The 20,406-nt window shown below is 43.9% G+C and overlaps 2 protein-coding genes across 9 annotated transcripts in view; one reads left to right on the top strand and one right to left on the bottom strand.

Annotated features, from left to right (window-relative positions):
- The first annotated feature begins 3,603 nt into the window (after positions 1-3,603).
- On the top strand, positions 3,604-14,127 carry FAM118A (family with sequence similarity 118 member A). 8 transcript variants are annotated; one of them, XM_041398745.1, is made up of 11 exons: positions 3,604-3,705; positions 3,757-3,807; positions 3,856-3,957; positions 4,009-4,127; positions 6,889-6,944; positions 8,156-8,408; positions 9,391-9,612; positions 10,237-10,365; positions 11,116-11,401; positions 12,478-12,510; positions 13,907-14,127. In XM_041398745.1, exons 4-11 carry the CDS (start codon positions 4,068-4,070, stop codon positions 14,002-14,004), a joined length of 1,137 nt encoding a protein of 378 aa, XP_041254679.1. In that variant the 5' UTR covers positions 3,604-3,705; positions 3,757-3,807; positions 3,856-3,957; positions 4,009-4,067; the 3' UTR covers positions 14,005-14,127. The 8 variants fall into 8 exon arrangements, with proteins under 8 accessions (XP_041254679.1, XP_041254681.1, XP_041254677.1 ...); XM_041398747.1 differs by having other exon boundaries at positions 3,856-3,971; positions 4,023-4,127; XM_041398743.1 differs by having other exon boundaries at positions 3,856-4,127.
- Positions 14,128-16,694: 2,567 nt separating this feature from the next.
- The window catches only part of SMC1B (structural maintenance of chromosomes 1B), a 28,847-nt gene continuing 25,135 nt past the window's right edge, over positions 16,695-20,406 (bottom strand). Inside the window, exons 22-25 of the mRNA XM_041398613.1 lie at positions 20,146-20,297; positions 19,675-19,744; positions 17,023-17,133; positions 16,695-16,805 (exon numbers count right to left, since the gene is read on the bottom strand). Of these exons, the coding sequence (XP_041254547.1) occupies positions 16,695-16,805; positions 17,023-17,133; positions 19,675-19,744; positions 20,146-20,297 (444 nt within the window). The remainder of the gene's footprint in view (positions 16,806-17,022; positions 17,134-19,674; positions 19,745-20,145; positions 20,298-20,406) is intronic.

Below are 20,406 nucleotides of genomic sequence, written 5' to 3'. Positions count from 1 at the left end.
ACAAGATAAAGATCTTCTAACTTAGCAGCATGAAATGTAAACATTGGAACTACGTAAGGGAAAAATATTATTGACACTATAAAAGGTTCTACTTTATTATTTTTTTTGTAGAGACCTATAAACTAAGCAACTCAAGGGTTAGCCTGTGCCAATTAACTGATACATAAATGGCTACAGCATGTGAGCAAGCAGTTCTGATGATTAGTTGTGCACTGTGTGTGACATATAAACACAGTTATGCAAAATATATAGAGTGAAAATTGATCTGATTACCCACACTCTATGGTTTGTTAATTTTTATACAGATTTAGACATCATTGTTGCTTTTTCACAGTGCCATACATAAGAAAGATTAAAAGTCACAGTGAGGAGACCTCTTTAAAGCACGCATAGTAATGTGAATTTGTATTGTGTGCACAATGAAGTGATAGCTTACATGGCATAGCAGGTCTACATAATATCACTATAATCCTAATCAGCTTTTCCATGAAAAGACATAATCTTTACAGCCCTATTTAATATAAAAATTCTACCCTGAAATACTTACAAGTGTAAAAATTAGCTTTTCTTTCAGATCATGACATCAAATTTGAGCTCAGTAATAATCAAGCCATCACACCCATGTTTCTGAGGAGGCAGTTTCCTTGGCACCACTGTTCCACTCCCCACCCTGAACCAGGAGAAGGGATGCTCCTGTCATCCTACTGACCATTTACTGAGCTGAGCTCCCCAGTTCAGCAATGCCATTGCAAGGAAGCCTGTCTATCTATTCAGATATTGCAGGGCAGGGACAAGAAAGCCACAAACAGCCCAGATACTCTTTCCCAGTGCAAAGAAACAATGAGCACAATGTCTGTCCACATTTGGAGTATTTTATGTAGTCGTGCATAGTTAGAATTGCTGAAATATGGTAAAAATAATTAAATTCATTTTGAGAAATCTGAAAGTAAAAGGAAACTCTGTTCCCACCAGGAACTTAACAGACAAAACAGTGTTTTGCTGAGCCTAATGAGAGACAGGAATGCTGTTTCACATTACACAGGCATGGGACATTGTCAGGACTGGCTGACCATGCCCTCTATGGGGGCAAACTCTCAGCTGCCCTTGAGACACTGAGGTGCTGGGCTTTCCTTCCTGGGGAAGAGAGATGTCCTTTGCAGCCAGGAACCCCTGCCCAAAAGTGGGATTCTGCCTCCTAAAATTGCAAATGTCTGAGGATTGCTCTCAGACAAAAGCTGCCAGGACTTATGGCTCTGGCTGGCCTTGGCCTCCCAAGCAGCACCCAGGACACTGGGGTGGAAAGTTTTCCTCCCTGTGGAAACACCTGAAACACTGGGGCTATTTGCTTTCCTTCATATGGAAAAGAACTGTCACTCTTTTCCAGCAGCTCATGGAGGAAATTTAGAATCTACTTCCAAAATTCTATACATCCAAGGTTGCTCCCAGACTAAAGCATCCAGGACAAACAAGTCTGGCTGGTCTTGACCTCTTGTGGGCCACCTCACATCTACACCAGAAACATTAGGGACATACTTTCCTTCCTATGGAAAAGAGCTGTCTTGTACTTCCAAAAGCTAACATCTGATGTTTGGATTGGACCTCTAAAATTTAACACATCAATGACTGCTCCCAGACAAAACATGCTAGGACAAATGGGCCTGGGCCTTGACCTCCCCTGGGCTGCCTCTCATCTGCATTGAAACACCAGGTCTACATGCTTTCCTTCCTATGGAAGAAAACTCTCATTCTGGTCCAGGAGCCAATGGCCTAAATTTGCATTCCACCTCCAAAATTCAATATAATTGCTCCCATCAGAAAGTGGCCAGGACAGAGGAGTATTGCTGGCCTTGTCTTCCCGTGGGCTGTGTCTCCTCTGCACCCGAGTCATGGTGGGTATGGGCCCCAGGACAAAAATCTTCCTCTTAACGTGCCCCCTGTACCTAGAAATTTGTATTTGTACCACAATCGTGTGACAGTCCTGTTGCCTTTTCAGCATGTAAACTGCAGTCACACTACGGTGAGAAACGACTGCTCACTTTTAAATTTTAAAGGTTTATTAAGCCTTAACGAAAAATACAACAAAAGGACTAAACCAGGAAAAATTATAGCACTGGCAGGCCCCATGAATATCAGCCATGTGCCCATTTACTAAATGGCTGCTCTGCCTTTTATACCCTTAGCCCCTGCCGAAGTTTTGTCAGTCAGTCCTTCTCTGCCATCCATGGGTGGAGATCACTCTCTGCCACACCTCCAGGTAATATACTTTTTTTCTTACCCGGTAAGATACTTTTTTTAAACAGAGGAATGAGGTACTCGCACCAAGATAGCAGCCACAGGACACCTAAATCTTTCAGAGAAAAAGAATCTATTGCTCCTTTATCAGAAGAAACTAACTTTGTCCTGCCTCGCTCAGCCCTGCAGATGCTGTCAGGATTCAGAGGAAGAAGCTGACACTGACCAGACAGAATCCTTTGTTTGAATGGAATTTATGCATCATGTATGAGATGTATGAATATGCAACAGGCTATTGTTTTTAAGGGTTAATCCTCTGTTATCATGTGTCCTTTTCAGGCTTATTTTACCCAGAAGAAAGTACCCGGACTGGCCGTAACTCTTTGTTTTTATTATCTCGTATTGTCCTAATCCTAATTGTCCAAATTTTTATTACTCTAATTTAATTACTATTTTTATAACCATTTTATTACTATTAAACTTTAAAAATTTTAAAAACAAGTGATTGGCGTTTTTCACACCACCAACTTGTCACTTTGTTCCGATAGGGTTTGTGGCAATCTCATGTTGACCAGTTATTTACCTGATGCTGTTGCATTTGCCAGGGCCTCACCACCCTCACAACAGACAACTCTGTCTGCACATAGTTTTGAAAACTCCAGTTATGGAATTAAAACCAGATAATGATGCATTTTTAACACAGTTTTGCAGCTGGAATTTGGGGGTACAGGTCTGTAACAGCCTCCTTGGGTGCAATGACAGCCTTTACCTATCTGATTGCCAGGATTAAAGCAAGGTGCTTCAAAGGGACGTGGGACTGCTGATGGAAAAAACACTGCAACTGAGCTAAATATTGTTAACCAAACACCAGAACAGACCACGCTGAAGGATGTTGCCACATTTCTCTTCAGAGAGAAAAGCAAGGCACAATTCTTCCCAGGAATATTTCTGGGTTTCACATTCTCTGAACATCAGAGAAAGGGAAAACACAATTCCTATCACTTGCTGTGCCTGTGTTGTGCCAGAGTAGAATGCAATACGGAGATTGTTTATCCAAAATGAGGTCGTTTTGTTTCCTTGGCCCATCAGGGCCAGGACAGTGTGTGTTTGGGACTGTCACAAGACAGTCACGGGAGAATCAGAGATGAGTGCAGTTCTCTGCAGTTGTGAGCAAGAGTGAGTGCGAGACAGATCCAGTTTAGATGCAGTGCATCTAGTATGGAATAATAAAGTAATTATTTAGCCTTCTGATGATGGAGTCAGACGCATCATTCTCCCTCCCCTCGTCGGAGTGGCCTTTGATTTCCGGCAGAAGGACCTGGAAGTTTTTACGCTCTGGCTTTAAGATATTTTAAAAAAAGAGAGAGACAGAGAGAGAGATTCGCAGGGGAGGAGCGCTGTGGGTGTTGGCGCTGTGGCCCGCTGAGGGCAGCCGGCTGTGAGCAGCAGCGGGGCTGCCTTGCTCTCCGGCAGGTGACCGTGCCCAGGCGGCCTGTGCCACTGTGCCAGCCGCTGTCCCGGCAGGTCACCGTGCCCAGGCGGCCTGTGCCACTGTGCCAGCCGCTGTCCCGGCAGGTGACCGTGCCCAGGTGGCCTGTGCCACTGTGCCAGCCTCTCCGGCAGGTCACCGTGCCCAGGCGGCCTGTGCCACTGTGCCAGCCGCTGTCCCGGCAGGTCACCGTGCCCAGGCGGCCTGTGCCACTGTGCCAGCCGCTGTCCCGGCAGGTGACCGTGCCCAGGTGGCCTGTGCCACTGTGCCAGCCGCTGTCCCGGCAGGTCACCGTGCCCAGGCGGCCTGTGCCGCCCGCTGTCCCGGCGTCACAGCCCCGCGCCTCATGCATGATGCCTCGGCCCCCCCCGCCAGCCCTGCCGTGCCCTCAGTGGAGCCGCCCAAGGTAACGCTGCCGTCTGTGCCTTTTTCTTCTGTTTTGTTTTGCGTTTCCCTCACTGTAATGTTTTTCATCTCTAACACCTCTACCGCCGGTACGTTTTCAGAGCACTAACTGCTTGATCTGCGGGTTAGCCAGGTCGCTTTCTGCTGTACTGAGAGCTGCCTGCTGTGTTTCACACACACCCGCAGCTGGGCGCTCTTGCCTCTCAGGGTTCTCAGCACTTTTAGGGAGCCGCGGCCGCTCCCATTCCCAGATCGGGATCTAGGGGACAGACCCGCTCACACCCCGCCGCCCACCCTCCTGGAGCTTTGAGCGGAACGGCCGCGATTTGGGAGCAGATTCTGGTCGGAATCTGCATTTCGGAGCTGCGCGGAACCTCGGCGGCGGGGCGGCTGTTTCCCGGGCACGGGAGGCTCGGCTCCTTCTGGAGCGCGTCCGGCTCGCTCCCGGAAGCCGGCAGGGAACTGGGAGCGGCGGGAGCGGCTGTCCCGGCCCGGCTCCTGAAGCCGGCAGGGAATTGGGAGCGGCGGGAGCGGCTGTCCCGGCCCGGCTCCTGAAGCCAGCAGGGAACTGGGAGCGGCGGGAGCGGCTGTCCCGGCCCGGCTCCTGCTCCTGCTCCCGGCAGCAGACAGGGAATTGGGAGCGGCTGTCCTGCCCCGGCTCCCGCTCCCGGCGTGGTTCTCACGGGGAACCGGCGGGCTCGGGAGCTGCATTCCTTTTCCCGCGGCTGCCTTTGGGTGTTTTCAGACCCAAAAGTGTCTGGAAACACTCGCCTGGTGACCTGGGGTTTCAGCCGGCGAATAGAACTCTTATTTCACCGATAAACCCGGAGCGTGTTGAGCAGCAAAGATGTGGGATTAGAAGTGGCTCCGATGTCCCCTCGCGGCGCTGGGAGTAAGGACCCAGCTCCCATCCCGGCTGCCGCGTTGGGAAGCAGCTGTCCGAGCCCGCGGTCAGCCCCGGGGGATGTCCCGGGGCAGCTCCCGGTGCTCGGAGCACGGGCAGCTTGGATCTCCATCCCTTAGCACGGCTCTGTGAGGAGCGGGGATCGCTGCTCCCGCTGCCTGGCGCCTTCCAGCAAGCAACTTCAGGAGCTAAAAGGAAACAGCGAGGTCTGAAATGTTGGTATTGACGGCAGCCCCTGGTGGGGTGTTTTTATTAAATGTGGGGAGTTGTGATTAATAAAGCTTTCTTGAACGGGGTTAGAAAATAAGAACTGTCTTTAACACAAAGCTAAGGCGCGCTTCCTTCCTGTGTTGTTTTTGCATTGTGCGTTTTTTGGTTTTGCATTTTTGTTTTGGCATTTGTTTTGCACATTGTTTTTGCATAGTGTTGCCAGGTATGAAGGGAGCATGTTTTAGGGGTGATTATGGTGATGGCCTTGGTGATCCAGGAGGTTTCTGCCAGCCTTGATGGTCCTGTGTGTGATTTTGAAGTGCTTTGCCCTAGACACATTATTGTCCTGATTTTTGGATGTGCTAATGACAGCAGGGGGGCACCTCCATAGGGTGCTGTTGGTCAGCGAAGGGAGTACAGAGAAAATAAATACTACAACAAGAAAAGATTTTTTTCTGCCTTAGAAGACACCCTGGATGCATTTGCTGAAGACATCTGTGTTTTTGTTGGGTTTTGTTGTTGTTGGTTTGTTTGTTTGGGTTTGTTGGTTTGGTTTGGGTTTTTTGGGGGGTGGGGGAGGATTGTTTTGGCTTATTTTTTGGCTTGGGTTGGAGTTGGTTGGTTGTGGTTTTTTGTGGGTTTTAAAATTTTTTTTGGGGGGGGGGGCTTGGGGGGGGGTGCTTTTCTTTTTTTCTTTGTTTTTTGTGGGTTTTAAAATTTTTTGGGGGGGGGGGCTTGGGGGGGAGTGCTTTTCTTTTTTCTTTTTTTCTTTGTTTGTTTGTGTTTGTTTGGTTTGGGTTTTTTTTGTTAAGTCAAATAATCTCCAAATTTGGAGCTTCTTGCTTCCAAATTAGTTTCCAGCACATGAATGAGAGAGCTGGCAACTGCCTTAGGAGCCCTAAGCTCTGGCACAGTGTTTATTTGAGGGATTAGGGACTGCAGTTTGCCATCACCATCACCAAAACCTGTGTCTCAAAACCAAAAAAAATTACATCCTGATACAAAAATAAACCCATGTAATGAAATCTGGGGGTTTCTAAGTAATGATCCCATAGCCAGTTCTCCTGCCAAGTCAGAGTCTTTCTTGTACTTCAGGCATAAGACATAAAAATAACTTATTTTTGTATCATCTATTTTCTCAGCAAGTATTTTAAATAAAATCTTCCCTCATACCCTGCAGTCTGGTCATGTAGCCTGGTGGCTCTCAGAGGGCTTTTTCTGATCAGGCTGTCATATGGAAGTCTGGTTTCCACAACCTGGATTGAATAAACTGATTATTATGAAAAAAAATAGCATCAAGGAACTCATTAATTGACTTGAAATGACTTGTAGTTTTAGTGGGTGTGATAAATTTTATCCTGAATTTAGACACAAGTATTTTTTAGCTGCATGAATAGCTGCATCTCTGTTGTCTCAGTCCTGTGGCATTTGGAAGCTGAACTGGAGTGTGCTGGGTTTGCACACTTGTCCTTTGGCAGGTTTGTTTCCATCAGTGCCTTGCTTCACTGGGATGTGACACATGGAGCCTTGGTGTTAAAACAGTTGGTAGGAATAAAGAGAAAAAATCAGCAGTAATGCATCTGATTTTGGTTTTGGCTTTTTCTAAGGTAGAAGCATTAAAAATTATTTTGCTTTTTGTTTTATTCAGGGCTCAGAGATGGATTCACCAGAAGGGGCCACCATTAGAAGTGAGCAGAAATTCAGGTAACTTGTATTAGAGTTGATACAAAACTGTCTCTTAATGAAAATCTGAAACCACAGCAGGAATAAACTGCTGAATATTGAATACAAGAACAACATCATGCCAGAAAACTTGAAATTATCCCAGAAGCTCATTTCTTCACTGACCAAGTACTTCATGCTCACTCAAGTTGTTTATGAGGAGTAAACAATGAGAGGAGAAAATTTGGGCTAAATGTAGCAGGAAGGCATGGGGCCATCTAACATATTTTATTTGTAGGCACTAGCTGGCAACCATACCTACATGGTTATTGCTTTGCCTGAGGCCATTTCAAGTTGAACATTATAGTTTGACCTGCATAGTTACAGGTGATTGTGAAATAAGATGTGTTAATCATCTTTATTACCGTGTTACCAGGAAAATCTGTAAAGGTAGTTTGGAAAGGCAGGGGAGTTCTGAGTTTCTGTACTACTGAAATCCTTGTTTGCACAGGGTGATTTTGCTGTATGGTTTGCATGCATTCTCACTTATTTGCTGAGCAATCATGAAAGACAGATTTTGCTCACATTCCTCTGTGCTGGTTTATGCAGAGATTGTGGGTGTACCAGCACACCTCTGAGAAGGGGGATCTGTGGGTAGTAATGTCAAAACAGTGAGCTGGGTGAACCTTCATGAACATAGCATCAACCTGCTATGTTCACATACCCTACAGTGATCATAAATGAGAATAAAATATTCCACTTTTTCCCAGAAAAAAACCAAAAGTTTGTTTTCTTGGATTAGTGTGGCTTGTCCCTTTGAAATAGTTCTACTTCCTCTCTATCACATATGTATTATCTCAGTCATTGGACAAACTTTTGCCTACTTTTTTCAAAATTTCATTGGAAATTGTGTTGGTCTTGCCTGGAAATTGGCAATTGTCAGTTTGGACCTCAGAGACAGTAGTGATTTGAAGTTGTTGCCTTTTTTTGGCTGGCATTAACCATGCACATTTATTTGTCTGAAATGGCAAAAAGCTGTGTGTTGGTTTGGGGGATTGGGGGGGCCATGAGTTTCTGTGGCTGCCTAGCTCATCCTGTTGTGTAGGAATGGAGAACTGTGTTCCTGCTGGTTTGTTGGTGTTTTGCAAAAACTTTAATGGCTCAGGTGAACTTCTGGAGTCAATCCCTGAGCTCTTCAGGCAAGCCAGGAAATGCTCCATGAACAGTGAACACTTTCGTTTTCTGTGTTTAAGAAAATTCCTAAAAAGTCTCATAAGAAAGCAGCCTCGGGACCTTCTGCTGGTGATTGGGACGGGGGTGAGTGCTGCAGTGGCCCCAGGAATCCCAGCACTCTGCTCCTGGAGGAGCTGCATTGAGGCTGTCCTTGGAGCAGCTGAGCAGCTGGAGGTGCTGCACCCCGGGGATGTCGCCGAATTCCGTAAGAAAGTGATCAAAGAGAGAGACCTGCTTGTGGTTGCACATGATCTCATCAGGAAGATGTCACCAGTGAGTATGTTTGTAACCTCTGTTAATTTCTAAGCCTACTGTGTGCTTTTGTTCTAAGGGAACATTACTTCCAAAAGTTGATTTTTTTTATGGTGAAAATGGAAATTTTGCGAGTAATCATACAGCACATTTTGCATTTTGGGGAGACTAAAAAATCCCTGAGTTTTAGTATAAGTTAGCATTCCTCAGAATTAATGCAAACAAGAGTCCTGACTATTAAATGTTTGCTGTAGTGTTTTTGAGATTGAAAGAGGAATTTCTAGATCTGTGGCTATAACTGGAGAGACCCTGTGAGTACAGGTAGGCCTTGAGCCTGCTGATGGCCTTGGGCCACACATTGTGAATCACCAGTGCAGATCCTGCTTCCCTGAGGACAGCCCATGCCTGCCCAGTCTCACTCATCCATCTGAGTTTCCAGAGGTTTTCAAATGGTGTTAAGACCTTTGCCAAGCCTTCCTTCTAGTTTAAATAATCTGGGTGACACACACAGTGCTAAGTGTAGGCTGGGGTGAGCCTCTCAACAGCTCCAGTGTGACAATAAGTCTGCGTGTGTTCACAGCAGATTTAATCATTAATAAAGTTTTCTCAGCCAGGAATGAAAACACAGAAACTGCTCCCCTATCCCTCTTTGTACTCTATCCCAGGGATATCCAGAATATGCTGAATAGCTGAATATTGATAAAATACTGGTGTGTCTGAATCCAGGATAAGCTAATTTTAGTTGTTGTACTTTTATTACAAGCTCTCTTGAAAAATCCAGACAATTGTTTGGAGCTACACTAAGCAGAGGCAAGAACACTGGAACGATTTGAGATTTGTTTTGGGTGGTGGACTGTTCTGGTTGGGTGGTTTGGGTTTTGGCTGGTGTAGTGTTCAAGCCCTCTTTTACAGGAATGCTTTGGCATTAAGTAGCCAGGAGGTGTGGGTTCCTGTGGGAGGCAGCACGTGGGGCTGATGCAGTGTTCCTCTCCTCTTCCCTCAGCGTACCGGGGACACGAAGCCCAACTTCTTCCAGGATTGCTTAATGGAGGTGTTTGATAATTTAGAGCAACACATTCAGAACCCTGTGGTTCTGCAGTCCATCCTGAGGCTCATGGAGAGAGGCACAATGGTTCTGACTACAAACTATGATAACCTGCTTGAAATATTTGGTCAGCAACAGGGTAAACCTATGGAATCTTTAGACCTTAAAGATAAGGATAAGGTATGATGAGAGCAGTAAAATTATTAGACTTAATTTATGACAAGTCGGCACATAAGCTGCACTGAAAGATGTTCTCCTGTTTAAAGAGTCAAGACTAAAAGTCTTAATTGTTAAAGCATGTCTATAAGCTACAGCAGATGCCCAGACATTTCTTGTATGTATCTCTTTATTCTGAATAATCTGATAACAGTAGCCAAGGAGAATTTCAGTGACATGTTTGCCAACCAGTTCCCTGCCATTTGCTGAAAAAAAACCACAAATTATTTAACTTGTGTAAAGTCATTGTTAAAATTCCAAATAGAATTTCACCTGGCTAGTAATTAATTTGCTCTAAACTTAAAAATTCATACCTTTTCTGTCAGTGCTGCTGGAACTTGTTTCTTGGTTGACTGGCTGTTTAACCCCAAAAGCCAGAGACAGCTGCAGAATCAGCCATCCCCTCTTTGTTATGATTTAAAGTGAGCTGTGTAATTAGCAATTACAATCTCTTGCTGTAGGAAAGTGCAAAAGGAGTTGTTTCTGCTTTAAGTGGTTTATAAGTCAGTTCAGCTGTATAGTTCTGCAGATTCATGGTGAGTGTGGTATATTATAACAAAAAGATGTATCTTGCGTGATGTGCTTTAGGTTCTCCAGTGGGCAAGGGGCCATGTAAAATATGGAGTTCTTCATATTCATGGCTTATATACAGATCCCTGTGGAATGGTGCTTGATCCCTCGGGATATAAAGATGTTACTCAAGATCCTGAAGTCATGGTTTGTATGATCTTTAAAATTTTGACTGTGTTTTGCCCAACAGTTTTCTTGTAATCGCTGCAGACAAGATATCTAAGGCTCTATGTGGGATCATACAAATTAAATACTGGGGACCAGAGGAACTATTCAGAATTATTCAGGAAGATGGCTCTGTTGCAAGGGCACTCTGTGCCCTTGGGTACTGTGGCTGTGTAAATCACAACCAAACCCCTCAGCTGCATGTCACAGTTTGTATTTATCTCTGGAAAGAGCAGGAGCCTCAAAATACTGGACACTAGGACAAGGATTTATCATATGATTGCTAGGTTTCTTAGGGATTTAAACTGGATTTAATGTCATCTTAGCTGTCATAGAAAGTCAAACTTTTGGTCAGGAATATTCATTTTCCGTATTTAGATGTTGATTTACAATATTCTGTCACCCTAATTGTTTCAATTTAAATTCTCTTGCTGGCAACACTTACATGCCTAGTTAAATTCCATGGAATGGCTTGGGTTGGAAGGGACCTTAAAGATCATCTTGTTCCAGCTCCCATATTTGTATTATAATTTTGCCCCTTTTTTTTTTGTGTAGGAACAATGGTTTTGAAATGTCAGTTTGGCCTGGTCTTAAAACATTTGCTTTTTTTCTGGTCACTAGTGAGGTTCTGCTCTGCTGGTCCTTTTCTGACTGATGTATTTTAAAAGTTCTGACCTTGGCTTTTGTCTGCTGAAGTAAATGTGGTTCTTCTTGCTTTCTGTTCCTTCACAGGAGGTTCTTCAGAACTTGTACCGAACCAAGTCTTTTTTGTTTTTGGGTTGTGGAGAGACTCTGCGTGACCAGATATTCCAAGCTCTTTTTCTTTACACAGTAAAGAACAAAGTGGATCTAGAACATTACATGTTGGTGCTTAAAGAAAATGAAGACCACTTTTTTAAGCTCCAAGCAGATATGCTGCTGCATGGAATAAAAGTGGTGTCCTATGGGGACTGCTTCCAGCAATTCCCAGAGTATGTCCAGGATCTGACTGCTCAAATCTGCAAACAGAGAAGTCCAGGTAATGTGGCCTCTTCAACAGCACAATCTGGAGCTGGTACTGGGCAGTTTGCTCTCCCTGAACACTGCAGCTGATCCAAGGCACTGACCTTGTGTCCAGCCTTGTTGCTTGTGAGGGACATGCAGAGTTGGAGCACGTGGCCAAACTGTAACTAGATGTTTTTTTTTTAATCTGTGGATTTTTGGAGGTCTATGGATGCTTGCAGATTTAATCTTGAATTCTGGATTTGTCTCTCTGTTAGTGTTTGGTAAAGATGTTTACTTAACATATATTTATGATGTGTGAACTACTTCAGCTTATTGAGTATTACATTGTCAGAAATCTGACTTGTCAGGAAGAGAGACTAAGAGAATTGAAGGGATTAGCTGGTGGGATGAGCTGGTTGAGCCACAATATCTGACTGAGCGTAGAATGGGAAATTAAATCTGCATCCAGTAAGTGTTTCATTTAGCACACTTAGGGTTGTGAAGAGAATGAAGAGAAACAACAACTCTGTGTCTAAGGAAAGAGATTTCTTTAATGTTTTCCAAACAATGACAGTTCTGTTTTGATTTATCCAGAGAACAGAGGAAATGACCTTGGGAAGAATTGCTATTTGACAGCTCTTCTGTTTAGCATTTCAGTGAAACTGTTTTGTCTAAAATTATTCCCAGGTGGTGCATAGGAGGAACCTTTCCCTGAAAAGTGTGTGTCCAAATTAATATCCTGGTTTTTGTGACTTAATGAATATTCCAATTAAGACTGCATTATGTTTTTCTTTCCATGAAGGCTGGAAAAAAATATTTATCACACCACTGAGATTTCAGGAAGTTTTTCTGCAACCTGATTTGCATGAGACTTGTAAGAAGAGGGACCTTACTCAGATTTGGAAACCAGGCTCGACAGGGCTTAGAGTAGCCTGGGATAGTGGAAGGTGTCCCAGCCCTGACAGGGGGGTGGAACTGGATAGGCTTTAACATCCCTTCCAACCAGACCATTCTGGGATTCTAAACCTTGCTGTTTTGGGATGGTGCATACAAGTATAAAAACTTCCTGGATGCTCATGTGTGTTGCTGATGTCTCTTGCACTTCTCTAGACGCTGATCGGGTGGACAGCACAACGCTGTTGGGTAAGTAAGGTTTTTATTTTCACAGAAAGTTCCGTAAGAACCAACACAAGAAAAATACCCCTCTTATTTCCAAAGTAATTAAGTAGTTACTGTGCAGAGCTCTGATTTAGCTCTGAAAGTTTGCTGAATGCTCTTTTTTAGTCTCTGGTTTTCTTTCTGCCTAGCAGCAGGTAACTGATGGCCTTTTCAGGTCTATCAAGTGACAAATGATAGTATTACCTCAGAGTATTCTGGTGAATGCCAGTAACTTTTTATATACATTTTCTGGAGCTTTTACATGCTAACATCAATGAGATTTTTGGCTTAGATTTCCAAATACAGGTTTCTGTTTCAAAAGCCTTTCTTAAGGGGGCTAGGAAGAGTGAATCTCCAGGCGATGGTACTGAAGGTGATTGTACAACTGAGCTGTTCAGGTTGCTTTTGTGATATTTCTGTGAATAACCCAAGCAATAATACATTCCAATTGATGGAGAAGTTATAGTGAAACAACTTTAAAAGATTCCAGTCCTGAGAGATCTGTGCTGCTGCAGCCAACATCAGAATTGCATAGATATCATTTGGTACTGCATGTAAGGGCCTTTGGCAGTGCAGGAGGTGAAACCCTGCTCTTTCCCAATCAAAAAGCACACAAGCTCCAAGACACTTGTGTACAGGTGTAAAGCCAGAGATTAGTTTTGTAATTCCAATGGGATTTTAAACTTATCTTTCTCTCAACTAAGTTCATCAACCCCAATTTTAATCAAGTACAATTAGGCAGAACAGAAACCAAAACCTTCAGTACAATTTATTCCAGTCCCTCTTAACATCACTTTTAACAGTCCTCCTTTATTAACCTGTTAGCACCATCTTTAGGTGGTTTCAGCACCTGTTTACTTGTAGTTCAGAATACAGACCAAGTGAAAAACCCAAGAGGATTATTGTGTGTAATACTCCACAACCTTTTTTGAAGGAATTTCTATTCCATTCACCTTACTCTCCAGTTACACTGTTTATGTACTTCCAACAGCAGCTTACACCAAGGATTTTTGCTGCAAACTTCAGGAATGGTTCAAGTTAGGACCACTGGGGTAATCCATTTCAACCCTCCAGCTCAAGCTGGGGCCTCTGGATAAGGGATCCAGAGTCACAGTGAACTTCACAGGTGTTAAATTAGCTGTGGCAAAAGGCAGCTGATGCTGAGCTGAGTTCTTGTGTCAGTACTAGAGATCAGTTTTGGGGAGAGCTTGAGCCCAGACATGATCAGAGTTAATGTTACATGTAATTCAGGATCCAGATCTGAGAACCTTGGGGAACCAGGATTGTGTTTATCTTGCTAGCTGGTGCTTAGAATTGAAAGTACACCAAGCACATGGATGTAGCAATATTAATGTGTTTTCTTTCCCCTCTCTCACCCCAGGAACATCATGTGTGGACTGTGCTAAAAGGAAGTTAGGAGAAAGTGGCACTGATTCTCCTAAGAGGATCAAGCAGTCAGATACACCCACTCTTGAATGAAAAAACCCCAAACACCCAAGGCCCACTACAGAAGCTTTTTAACAGTAGGTGTTTTACATCTGCTGCATGGAAAGTTTTCAGCTGGTATTTTCATGATTTTAAGTGGAATAAAATTGTACATACTAGCTTTCTCTTTTCTAAAGCCATAAATGTCTCGTGTGTAAAGCTTGAGAGTCAAATAAGTCACTCCCCTGGCACTGCCAGACCACTCAGGCAGGACCTGCAGGGTCAGACAGAAGCAGATGCAACTTCTCTTTGCATCTATGTGAAGCCACCTGGACCAAATTCGTCCCCAGGTGAAGCCACCCAACGTTTGAATCTGTCAAAAGTGCCTTTGAAACAGAGGGGTTTCAGTTCTCCCAGCAGCTGAACTGCAGGTGGGTTTCTGCATTCTTCAGGGGTCTTGCAGGCTTCAGTCTCTGATCCCCAAGCCCTGAAGCACAGTGCTGTTCCACATTTATGGAACCCACAGCATGATGACCCACCTGCTTAACACTTTTGGCACGAGATTTGGTTTTTCCTTTGTCTGGTAAGGCACAAGAGCACCTGGGGAGGAAAGGCTAGAACAGTGCTGCATCTGCAGGGACAAGATGGCAGGGCTGGCACTCCCTGACCTCTCTGCAGTGGCTTCCTGTGGAAATGTTTTAAACACTGCTACATCACAGACTGTGCTGCCTGCTGCCATGGGACAGCAGGGGATTCCTAGTGTGTAAGTTTGCCCTGGCACTGCCCCCACCTGCATCATGTTGGCAGCGAGACAGAATTCTCATTGCAGCTGCCAGCACTGGTAAGCACCTGTGCTTTTCCAGCCAGCTGGCCCTCACCTCAGTGGCTGCAGGAGAGCATGTCCAGGCTGTTCTTTGTGCTGATGGTGTACCAGCACAGGTGCACCTGCCAGGGCTGAAGGATTTGTTACACCTGAGAGCAGGTCACATTGCATTGGGGTTTTACAGGAGGGCAAGGGCTGGGTCTGGCAGGTGACATTTCTGAACTGTGGTTTGGCAGGTATTCACTCTCTTGTCACACAGCCACCTCCTGCTTTGGAAAGTGACTAGTAGCAGGTCACATTGCATTGGGGTTTTACAGGAGGGCAAGGGCTGGGTCTGGCAGGTGACATTTCTGAACTGTGGTTTGGCAGACCACCTCCTGCAGTGCTGGAAAATGCTGCTTTGGAAAGTGACTAGGCAGGCTCTTGTGGATCCTAATGATCAGCTCAGAACCCTTCACCTGTTGTTTCAAGCCAAGCAAAATCCATCACTTGCATTGAGGTATTTATGACCCTCATTACTACCACTATTTAAACCCTAAAGTCATGCCAACTCCTTGTCACGTGCTTGAAGTTGGATCCACAATAGGAAATCCCATCCCTCCCCTTGCTGAGGATCAGCTTACACCCAGCACGGGTGATTCTTCCCTTGTAGATTCTGCTGAACTGTAGCTTGTCCAGCAGCCTCCTGTCCTGAGGGCCATCTGCTGTACCCTCAAAAGCAGAAGAGCAAGGGGTTATCTCCTAATACATCTGTTACCAGATTCTGAAATAAGGCACTGATGCTGACTCATGCCTCAGAGTAAATTATTTTATTCAGTGAAGTGTGGCAACAACACAAGTATTTGATGAACATCTGTATTCCTGTGAAACATGTTACACTCCTGCTCAGACCATCTTCCTCCCTGAGGCAGGATCCTCACAGGCCCAGCACAAGCCCAGGGCTCACAGCACATGACAAGGCAGATATGTGTAAGCAACACACAGGACAAAAAGAACTTGCTCAGAACTTGCTCTGTGAACACAAGATAAAATTATTAACAGCCACAAACCAAGGGAACCTCTTTAGAACACAGAGGTGGAACATAAGCCAGATGAAGTGATTCCAGCTTTCAGTTTTCTTTGCCCAGCTTCATTAACTTTAGATGAAAAATTAATTAACTTCCATCTGCTTAGATGAAAAACAGCCAGCAAAATAAGTAACTTCAGTGTACTGGGACAGCTACATAATTACATTTATGTATTATATGTTTTATATATATAAATTATATACGTATATTTCATTTGCCTCTATAGCATGACTCATGCTTTCCACTTCTGTATGAGGTGAAATCGCTCAGAGGTGAAATTTTTCAAGGTTACATCACAGCTCTCGAGCTGCATCCCAAGTTTTTGTACAGTTAACTAACACTTGTGTAAGGCTGCAGTGGAGAACTGAAGTCTGATTGTCACAGAAGTCACCCAAAATAACGAACACACTCCAGTACCTTACTGTTTTAGGAAAGAGGAAATAATCCTATTCTGAAGGCAAACAGAGGCAGCTGCAACTCAAAAAGGTCCTGACTGGAGCAGTGAGCACCTGAACAGCATGTGGCACTGTGCACTTTTCCTTTGAAAAACAAGAGGCTTGTTCTTTGGGATGCTCTACTTACAGAAATGAACCTGCAGCACTTCTTACAGCCAAAATATTTGGAACGAAAGCTTTGGGTACCAGTGTGCACACCACAGAAATAGCCTCGGGCTCTCACCCCTTAACAAAACTGCAAGGAGTAGCAGTTGATCCCTTAATATTTTGCAAAACTGCTTCACTTGAAAAGTGAACATTTCCCTGTCAACCTCTAATAGCCACATTCAAACTCAGGTTTGTAACAGCGAGCTGTGAACCCAGTTCCTGTTGTCACCTGGCCCTGACAGCATCCATGCACTAGTCGAAGAGAGAACCATGGCTGGGCTTCTCTGTCGTGTCCTGCTCTTCCTCCTCTGGGTACTCGGTAAGATCCAGGGTCAGGACTTGGCTGAACATAATGTCATTGTACTGAAAGAGGGAGGATCAGACCAGGTAACACTTCTGGGACTTGAAATAAGCATTTCATTAACTATGAGATGCAATCATGAGCTTGAGTTTCCCACAGGATGTTCCCCAAAGCCTGCATAGCAGGACACACCCAGCCACCAACTGTGTGCAACACTTCAGGTGTGACCCAGCACTTCCACAGCCCCATGTGCATCATTTACCCATCATTAATTGTTACCTCAGGACACACTCCAATCAATGCATCTGCCTTGTAATAAAACTCTTCCTTCAGGGAAATGACTATCATTTGGAACTGTTCATGTGCCTGTTCTCTGATGAAACTCGAGACCTTTGGAAAGAAACCAAGTATTGCAGTTAGTTCTGGCAACCTGGAACAATGCTGTGATTAGGGAATGGTGAGGGAAGAACTGAACTGTGCTAGCTGCAGAATTCCATCATCATTGCTAAAATGAGAAATAAAGCAGTTTTAAAAGCCAGATATTTTGCATGGTTTTAAGACAACCCCTCAGGTGTGCTGCTTTTGGAAAACATTTAAGAAAATAATGGTTCATTCCAGTGAGTAGAGCTATAAAAAAACACTAGTGCCAATGAATAACAATTTTACTTTATATAACTAGAAAGGAAGGTAGAAATCCCCAAGTAAGTTTTTTTTCAAACGTGTGAAAAGTTTGCCACTGGCTGTGTAATAACCTTAAATAGTTCACTGCAGACAGTAGCAAGTTTCTCAATAATAATGCAACTTAAAGGTAAAAAATTTAAGTTTTTAACTGGTGAGATGGCAATGTCCCACAATATAAATTAAATGCTGCATAAAGGAAAACCAGTATCTTTTTAATGAGCCCTCTACCTGCACACTTCATCTATATGACATGGAAATTAATTTTTTACTGGAAAACTCTTAGTAAGTTATGGGAAGAACTCTTGATAGTAAGTTACAAACTTCACAGTAATTTCAGAGTATAGTTCCAATTAGTGAGAGATCTGCTTTAATACATCATCCATCTCAAAGAATGGAAAAAAATAATTTCTTAGAATAAAAAATAGATACCAGTGAGTACCAGCAACAATCTTTCACAGATCAGTTCTGCCCACTTGCAGTATTTAATTTTAGCTATGTTTAAATTGAGTAATTCAGGTGCACAGAGGCAAAATCCCCTCTTTGTTTCCAGTGTTTTGACAAGAATGGTGCTCAGCACATCCTTAGGTGTAAAGGGAACCTCTCTTCTGCCAGGCAGAATGAGCCTCCTGAGAGAGGCAAAGTGCAGCCAAGTGCCTAGTGCACTCTGTTAATCATTGTCAGCACTGGTAATGCATCAAAGGCAGCCTATATGGAAATCCTCACCATGCAATGAGTACAGGATTGGGGCATGTCTGACTGCAACAGGAGTTAACAAAGTCATCCAGGTAACAAGCAGGTAAGGGTCCCTGGCCAGCTCCAGACAGAGCCAGGAAACACAACAGCCAGCCATCCCAGAGAGCTGCAGATCACCTAACACACCACAGCTTCTACAAAAAGCAAATGTGAAGTTCAGCAGTAAATGGTGTAACACCAAAGGAACCGGAGTCAGCCTGCACTGCTCCAAGTCACCAGCCTTGAGACATCTGACCCAGGAAGAATAACACACAGGAAACACAATACTCATATTCCTCCAGAACACATCATCTTAGAGTGGTCCCAAGTGAGACTCATCAGCAGAGCAGTATCTGGTAGAAGCTCAGCTCACAGAGGTGCTGTGTGATGTGTAATCTTGTTTTTAATTGTGTCACTGAGAGACAAACCCTTAAACTTCCTTAGGGATCTTCATTATAGCACCAATACATTCCAACTCATGTTGCTGAAACACGCTGCACCAAGTTAAAACAACCTCAGGGCTTAGGTAACACTTGTGGACTTGCATCCCAAGGATTATTTAGGGAATTCAGGTTTCAGGAACCTCTCACAGTGAGTCAGTGATCTCTAAGAAGGAATCTAATTCTATCTGGCAGGCACACGTGGTAGAGCTTTCCAGCTATCTGTTCCAGAAGTACCTCCAAGCAAACTCTGGGGTTCTTGGCCCATCACAGTTAATGCCATCAGGGGAAAAACAAAAATATGTGCTGTTTATAGAACTGCTCTTGTTTGTTAGGCTCTACCAAGACTGACATGAGCAGTAATGCTAGTAGGAATACTGTTCTGAAAAAGAATGCTTCTACAGAAGAAAATGCAGGCATACTTAGAGAGCTTTAGGATTCCTCCCTACAATAAAGTCCCCCTGTTCTGAGCCTCCCCCTCCCAGGGGCTGCCATCCACAGCTGCAATCTCTGCTGTTTGTGCTCCAGCCTCAGCTCTTGTTACATTGAACAGTTACTGGCAAAAAGGGCAAGAGAAATTAAGAGGGCAGGAAGGTGTTTTAATCAAGAAAAGTCATGTGACTAAAGTGACTGGAGCAACAACCTTATTGGTGCTAATGCAAACATAGTTACTAAACCAATTACATTAAACACTGCAGTAACAGAATGACTTGGTTTCCACATGCAGACACACTCCTTGCTACTCCTTGGAGCCAAGGGAGCTTCAAGGCCTTACCAATTCCAACAATTCCCAGGTGCCCTCCAGGTCAGGCTGTGCCACATGGGGTTACACAACACACCTACACGCTCCTCACCTCCTCCTCTCACCTTCCCAATTTAGAGACCAATGAAACACACTTGGATTAAGGAATTTCAATTTTTCCTGTATCTCACAGACTCATTACTTTAGCCCTAAATCCAATCCAATTTAAAACAGATTCAGTCAGGCTAAACAATCTCTGTATCCCAACACCCTGCAATGGAAGCAGCCACCCTTTTACAGAAGGTACCAGATATTGTCAGTAAAAGAGCAACTTACTTTACCAATGTTTGTGTTATCCAGTGCAGCATCTATCTCATCCAAAACAAAAAAAGGAGCTGGGCGAAAGCTGTAGAAGACAAGATGGTATTTTGAATTGAGATACCAAAATGTTAATCAACATTCTAATTACTTGCTTACTCTATAAATAAAGTTGATAGTATTTTTCAATATTATTCTTGTATTTATTGTAATTAAATAATTAGGTATAATTTAACATCTAATACACAATAGACAAGAAACTCATTAACAGTTAATATTTTTAATTAACATGAAATTCTACATTGAATATATAAAGTTATGACAGATAAATGATAAGGACTTCAGCAACGCTTGAACACTCCATTAGCAGAATTTTTAACATGTGTATAAGCATAACACTGTCTCTATCACTTATTTGGCCAGATATTAGGATAATACCCTAACACTTTTTTTTTTCCTCCTGGATAGTCCCAGAACAGCTCTTCTTACCTGTGTACAGCAAACACAAGAGCCAGGGCTGCCACTGTTTTTTCCCCTCCTGACAAGCTGTCCATGGGCATAAAGCGCTTGCCCGGAGCCACGCAGTGAAAGCCAATGCCTTCCAGATAGGGCTCCTCAGGATTTTCTGGGCTAAGGAAGGCCTAGGAACAAACACATTTAATTGTTGATAGTGAGATTTATCAAATTATTTAGATGAGTATTTTTAAGGTTTAAATCCTGCCTGAGCTAGTGAGGAAATCAGTGAGTTTC

The sequence above is a fragment of the Onychostruthus taczanowskii genome, unplaced genomic scaffold (assembly GCF_017590055.1).
Source record: "Onychostruthus taczanowskii isolate IOZ18803 unplaced genomic scaffold, ASM1759005v1 scaffold15, whole genome shotgun sequence".
NCBI classification, from domain to species: Eukaryota; Metazoa; Chordata; class Aves; order Passeriformes; family Passeridae; genus Onychostruthus; species Onychostruthus taczanowskii.
This window is presented reverse-complemented; position numbering and strand designations above follow the sequence as displayed.